This window comes from Crocodylus porosus, unplaced genomic scaffold (genome assembly GCF_001723895.1).
Source record: "Crocodylus porosus isolate Cpor-Errol unplaced genomic scaffold, CroPor_comp1, whole genome shotgun sequence".
Taxonomy (NCBI): Eukaryota; Metazoa; Chordata; order Crocodylia; family Crocodylidae; genus Crocodylus; species Crocodylus porosus.
In genome coordinates, this window is record NW_017728890.1 from 200268 (window position 1) to 206772 (window position 6505).

The 6505-nt window shown below is 65.6% G+C and overlaps 1 protein-coding gene across 2 annotated transcripts; it reads left to right on the forward strand.

Moving 5' to 3' along the window:
• The first annotated feature begins 538 nt into the window (after positions 1–538).
• Positions 539–4742, forward strand: LOC109323338 (pleckstrin homology domain-containing family A member 3-like). 2 transcript variants are annotated; one of them, XM_019554763.1, is made up of 8 exons: positions 539–646; positions 1185–1301; positions 1566–1721; positions 2146–2282; positions 2570–2740; positions 3051–3094; positions 3336–3469; positions 3792–4742. In XM_019554763.1, exons 1-8 carry the CDS (start codon positions 607–609, stop codon positions 3845–3847), a joined length of 855 nt encoding a protein of 284 aa, XP_019410308.1. In that variant the 5' UTR covers positions 539–606; the 3' UTR covers positions 3848–4742. The 2 variants fall into 2 exon arrangements, with proteins under 2 accessions (XP_019410308.1, XP_019410317.1); XM_019554772.1 differs by lacking the exon at positions 3336–3469 and having other exon boundaries at positions 540–646.
• The last annotated feature ends 1763 nt before the right edge of the window (positions 4743–6505 follow it).

Sequence of the window (6505 nt, forward strand, 5' to 3'; positions counted from 1 at the left end):
GGGGGGGGAGGGGCTCTCTACCCGGGATGCTTTACACGGCCGTGGGGCATGCCGGGAGCGGGAGTTCCTCTCAGCCTGAGGGAACGTTGGGCTGTGCTCCCAGCATGCCCCGCGCGGCTTGGCTGAGGGGCACGTGCGACTGCGCTACCCAGAGAGCTCCGCACGCGCCGCCCCGGTGGATCCTGGGAACGGCAGGCTCCGGGTCGGCGAGACTGCCCTACCCACAACCTCCCGCGCGCCGCGGGGCCTGCTGGGAGGACTGCGTTGCCCACAATGCCCCGCGCGGCTGTAGGATGTCGGGATTGCGTCTTTCTTGAGCGAGCCGAATGGGATCGGGACTACGCCTCCCACAGGGCTTTGCGTGTAAGGGGCGGGTCAATGAAGGCGGAGCCTTGCCATTGGCTGCGCGCGACTGCTCCTCCCCTCCCCCCCGCTTCTCCCCCCTTAGTGTCCGGCTTCCTCCGCTGATTGGGTACGTCCCCCCTCGGGCCTCGCCCCCTGCGCCTCCCGCCCTTCTCATTGGCTGGCAGCGGTGGGGCCCGCCCCCTCGCCGCGCATGGATTGGCCGGCCGCGCGGCGGCGCCTGGGCCGCGTCTTGCGCCTGCGATGGAGGGAGCGCTCCTGAAATGGACCAACTACCTGTCCGGTACCGCCGCCGTCCCGGCAGCCCCCGCGCCCGTCCCCGACCTTTGACCTCTGCCCCGCCCTCTGCAACATCCCTCAGACGGCCCTGACCCTTGACTCTTGACCTCGATCCCTGGAACTGAGCTAGGTCATAATACTCTGCTGACCTTTGACCCCGATCAGAACATAACACCCCCAACCAGTTCTGACCTCTGACCTTTTGAGTCCTACTGTCTCCTCCCGCAATTAACCACGAGGCAGTACTCCTCCCCTCCTGTCCCCTGACCTTTGACTCCTGCCCCACTACCCCCAGTGCACCAGGACACCTGATCCCTGACCTTTGAGTCCTGCCCCCACCCAGAAACCAGGCCGGACTCTGGTGCTCCTTCCCCCGCAGGTTGTGACCTCGGGCCCAGGGGCCGGGACCTAGGTATCCTGGCTCTCTCTGCTCCTGGTCCGGCTCCCCTGTGGGACCAGAGCTGATGCCCCCCAGGTAGTGTGGAGGCGCTTGGACTCCCTGCACCGGAACGTGACCCTCCTCTGCCTCCTTCCTCCCCCAGGCTGGCAGCCGCGGTACTTCGTGCTGGACAATGGCATCCTGTCCTACTACGACTCCCAGGACGACGTGGGCAAAGGCAGCAAGGGCAGCATCAAGATGGCCGTCTGTGAGATCAAAGGTAGGTGCAGGCCTGGGGACCCCTCCACTATCAGCCATTCCCACTGCTGCAGGAGGGGACCGTCATTGCATGGGGTCTCCTCGGGCTGCCACGTTCCGCCCCCCAGACTCAGCCACACCCGGAGCAGGCCGCTGCCCCAGAGTCCAGAAGCACTGAGTTGGTCCGGAGGCTGTCCCCAGGCATCCTGTCCCGTCCCCTGCTTGAGCTGTCCGTCAGTGCTGGGATGGGAGCCATGACCCCCCGGTGACGCCTTGTGCCCCACAGTGCACCCCACGGATGCCACTCGCATGGAGCTGACCATCCCCGGCGAGCAGTACTTCTACCTGAAGGCGGCGGGTGCTGCCGAGCGGCAGAAGTGGCTGGTGGCCCTGGGCAGCTCCAAGGCCTGCCTGGGAGACAACAGGGGCCAGAAGGAGAAAGGTGGGGCTGGGCTGGAATAGCACAGGGGGAAACTGAGGCAGAGTGGGGACATGCACTTGGTGCCTCCCCCTTGGATCTCTTGTTGGGGGGGTGGGGGGTGCTGCAGTATGGGGCAAAGGGGATTGGGGGGGTGCCTGACTGTAATACTGCAGCACAGCAGCAGGGGGTATTGTGCTACAGCAAGCTCCGTCTTCACTTATAGCTAATGAACCCCATTGGCTTTCCTCAATGTGTGGCTGAACTGCCCCCCTCCCCTCCCCTCCCCAGGACCATTTCTACCCACTTGCCTTCCTGTTCTGTAATGCACCCCTTGCTACAGTTTGGAGCATTCCACCCCAGAAGCGGGTTCATCTCCACCCCTACAGCACGCCCCCTGGGAGGAGCGGGGAGGGGGGCCAGGCTCACTGTGTTCATCGCCTTCCAGACCCACCCCTGAGCACCGAGTCGCTGGGCCGGAAGCTGTCGGAGCTGCGGCTGTACTGTGACGCACTGACCCAGCAGGTGCTAGACATGCAGGAGTCCACGCGGCCCCAAGACGACGGCACGCCACTGGATGTCGAGGTGCCCGGGGGCAGAGGGGTGGGGGCAGCATGCCTGCCACCGCTTGCTCTGTCGGGGTGCTGGCAGAGGCTAGGCCCAGCCACCTATAGCAGTGTTTGGCAGAGGAGCGGAGTATAGTGGCTAAAGCAGGAGTTTCGTGGGGGGAGGGTAGCATCTATTCCTGCTTTGCTCCTGAAAGTGGTTACCTGAGGCAAGCAGGCTCCCCTGCCCTGTGCCTCAGTTTCCCCATGAACAGGGGGCTGGGTTGGGGGTCCGGGTTCCTCTCCATGATGAGCTCTGTTCTCCAGAGGATGAACGAAGCCTCCTCCCTGCTCCGCGCCACCTGTAGCCAGTTCCTGTCCACGCTGGAGGAGTGTATGAAGTTTGCCAATGCTCGCCTGGCCCCCGAGCTGTACCCACCCTCACCCGCCCCCCTGCCTTCTGACTTCGTGGGCACCAAGCTTCCGCACTCCCACAGGGTAAGAGCAGCCCCCCCACCTCCGGGGATAGTTGGGTGTGCTGGGCTTCTGGGAGCAGGGTTTAGTTGGGGTACAACCCTTGGGGGCACTGGGCCAAGCAGTGGCCCACCTGGTTGCCCAGCATGCTTTGCTTCCTGGGCAGCTGGTGGAGTTATGGGGGCCTCTCCACCTGCCCTGCAGGACAGAAGTCTCCCAGCAGCTGTCGGGGAGGGTCTTGGGGGGACCTGGATTCGAACTGGGAGCTGGGCAGCTTCCACCTCCCATTGGCTCTGGTCCAGGGTACTGATGGGCTCCTGCTGTCTCTCCACAGGTGCGGCGGTCCCTCAGCCACACAGGCGTCGCATCGCCCGACAGGTGAGAAGTGGGCTGGTAGAGGGGGGTCCCAGAGTGGGCAGCTGTGGGCATGGGGGGGCGGGGGTTAGCAGGGCTGCGAGGCATCCGGTGGCAGCCCCCAGGAACCACCTGGTCTGGGCATGCCCAGAGAAGGGAGAAGAGCCCTGGAGTGGAGGTCCTGGCCCCTCGCACAAGCAGGGTGGGGCATGGGGCACCCCAGACCTTTGTGTCCCATGCCTAGCTGACGTGCCCCCTCCTGCAGGGCACTGGAGCCAGCTCGGGCCCGGGCTGCGCCAGCCCGGGGCACCATGACAGTGCTGCGCAGCCTGGAGGAGATGGTGCCACTCCATGCTCAGCCTGGGAACCCCCCGGGCCCCAGCACCAAGGAGTGGGGAGGTAGGCCCCAGGCGTGGTCCCTGGATCAGCTGGTTTCTGACCCAGTCTTGGGAACTGGGGGGCCCTGCAACTCCTTCCCTGAGCATAGCTGCCCCCGGAACACGCTCATCTGTCTCCAACCCCATGGCCAGGAGGGGAGCAGGGAGCCAGGACTCCTGGGGTCCGTGCCTGGCTGGGATGCCAACCGGCTATGAGGCTGTGGGCAAGGTCTCTCCATGCCTCGGTTTCCCCTAGGATGGTGACCTGCTGGAGGCATGGGGTGAGGGGCTGTGCCAGCCCTCCAGCGCATGGGTCTCCCTAACCCCTCACCTTCCCTTCCCAGAAGCTCCACTGCCAGCGCAGGAGACATCAGCAGATGGTGAAGCCAAGCAGCCGTGAGCCCCTGCTGAGGACCACAGGGGTGCTTTTGGCCGTTGCCCCCCTGCCCGTATGGCAAACTGATGACCTGCCCCTCCCCCCAGTGCCTGGGGCAGTGCCAGGGGCTGCCCAGAGTGAGGAAAGGACTCTGTGTGCGTGCCAGAGCGGTCAGGACAGTGGGCACCACCAGCTCAGCGCCTGAGCCTGGGCAGGCCCCGCAACCTGGGTCTTGGGGGCACAGCTGGGCCTGGCGCCCAAACGCTGCTTTCTACCTGACCTGGCCCCGCACCACAGTGCGGAGGCCTGAGCTGGCTGCAGTCGCCCCCTGGCACCAGCACAGAGCCCCCGAGGCGCCCAACATGCCTCGGGTGGCAGGGGGAGGAGCGCAGGCAGCTCATGGAAACAACTCCCCTCGCCTGCCAGAGTGGGGCCGGACCCCTGTGAGAGCTCATCTTGGAGCAGCTGGGGGCACCCTCTGCATTCCTTGCCCTTGCCCCCAGCTCTGCCACCCTGGAGGCCTCGGGAGCTAGCCTGGTGCCCCCTGCCCCCCTGAAGCACCATAGGGTGGGGCCCAGTTGGTGCAGCCTACTTCCAACCAGCACCCCCCACCCAGGGTATAGGGACCACTGTGGGCAGGGAAGTGCCAATCTGCATGGAGGATGGTACCTGCAGGGTAAGGGCTGCTGGGAAGGGACAGCTCCCAGCCACGCGGCACCTGCAGCTACAGCAGAGGACCCACCTGTGCATCCTGGTGCCAGGGGCAGGGGTTGCTACCCGTGCTCCAGCTCCCTGGTGTCTCCCCAGGGGTTGTCTGGGCACACACAGGGCTGGGCCAGGCCCCCTTTTGCCCAGGGCAAGCACCCGGGTCTCTGCCCCCAACAGGGCTGCAATAAACCTGGTCTTTGTGAAACAAACAGCTCGTCTCCTTGGTTCCCAGCTGGCACTGGGGCTGTTGTAAGCCCCTGGGGGCAGTCGCTTAGCACGCAGAGGCAGCAACTGACAGTCACTGCAGCTCTGGCGCTTGGCTGTTCCCCCGGGGGCCAAGCCCGTAGCTGGGTCCTCCCGGAGAACTGCGGGGCTGGGAGCAGCTGGGACACGGGCCTCGGCGCTGTGACCATGAAAGGTTCCTGCTGTTCCCACCCAGCACTGGCTGTCCTGATTTGTCCCTGGCTGCTCATTTCTACCCAGGATGTGACCGAGGGGCTTTGTGTTGGGCAGAGGGTCCAGGGTGTGGCTTTAGCCCTTCGAATTGGAGAAAGGGGTCAAGAATTTCCCTCTCCCCAGGGCTGGAAATGATCTTTCTGGCCTAGTTTCTGGTCTCGAGGCACAGGCATAGTTCAGGCCATGGGAATCCTTGTTCTCCCCTGCTCAGACCCTTCCAAGATGGATCGTGGCGCTCCCGAGGCCACCCTGCAGGTCTGGTTCCCAGGGAAGGGAAGTTGGTGTGGGGGAGGACATTTTTTTGCAGCAGTCCTGGAACAGAGGTGGTTGCTTAAGGGCGAGCCTGGGTGAGAAGCATGGTCCCAGGGCCCCGGGGTGGAGATGCGTGGTCGCTGATGATCCTGTTTCAAAGCAAGATCCAGGAGCTGAGAGCACCAGCGCAGGCCCTCGTCTCCCCAGGACCCAGCGCCTGCCACGTGCAAGAGCAAGGACCTGCGCCGCAGTGCAGCTGCCTTCCAAGGAAGAGGGCAGGCAATAGAATCTGCAAGAAACAGCTCTGTCTGGGGCAGGTGGGGGGCTGAAAGGACTCCTAGAGAAGCAGGGTGGGGAGGGACCCCTGCAGCCTGTCCAGTCTAGCCCCCTGCCCGAGGCAGGATCCGCCTGTCCTAAACCAGCCGGGGCAAACCCATCGTCCAGCCTCATCGCAGAACTATGGTCAGACCTGGTGCAACACCGGACATTGCACTGGGTAAATCCTGGCTGCCACCCTCCTGCTGCTGCAATGGTGCTTAATCTGCGCGCTTGAGAGAGCCCTGGGCGCAGCCGTGCCCCCACTGCAGAGGAAGGCAAACCCCACAACCCCCCAGTCCCAGTCTGAACGGGGGGAAATTCCTTCCTGATCCCAATGCAGCATCAGTCTGACCCAAAGGGAGACCCTCTCGCCAGGAGCCCCTGGCCCAGCCGCCATCTGCACCCAGTGTCTCTGGGGGAGGCAATAGCCGCCCCCCCCGCAGCAACAGGTGGTGGAGGGGGGGGCCCCAGGAGAAGCTGGGGAAATCCCTGTGGCAGCTCATGGGCATAGCTGCACCCAGGCCACCCCTGGTCTGTGCCAGCGGGTGCCCAAGACCAGCTCCAGGGATGGAGATCCCCCAGTTTCCCCAGGCGGCCCCTGCGGCCTCCAGCAGCAGAGCCCTTCGGTGCCCGAGCCAGGCGCCGGGGGTGCGGACAGGCCCGATGCCCTGCACCCCCGTGGGCCGCGCTCGCGGTGCCCGCTCTGCGCAGGGCGCTGTGGCAAGCAGCAGAGCGGGGCCGGGACCCGGGGCGTCTGGGGGGGCAGGGACCCCCAGACTCAGCCCTGCGAGCCAAGGGCAGGGAGATGCGGGCCCAGGGAGCGCCCCCCCCAGCGCGTGCCGGTCCGGGGGGGCACCCCGCGAGCCCGGGGGAAACTGAGGCAGGGAGCGGGACGGGCCGGAGCGCGGCGCGGGCGGCGGTGACTCAGCCCCGCCGGCTCCGGGCGCC

Bases quoted from the DNA above. Each gene is read 5' to 3' on its own strand.
- LOC109323338 (XM_019554763.1), top strand. From the start codon at position 607: ATGGAGGGAGCGCTCCTGAAATGGACCAACTACCTGTCCG. The intron at 2,283-2,569 runs GTGCCCGGGGGC...TCTGTTCTCCAG, and splicing joins GCACGCCACTGGATGTCGAG to AGGATGAACGAAGCCTCCTC. The intron at 2,741-3,050 runs GTAAGAGCAGCC...GTCTCTCCACAG, and splicing joins AGCTTCCGCACTCCCACAGG to GTGCGGCGGTCCCTCAGCCA.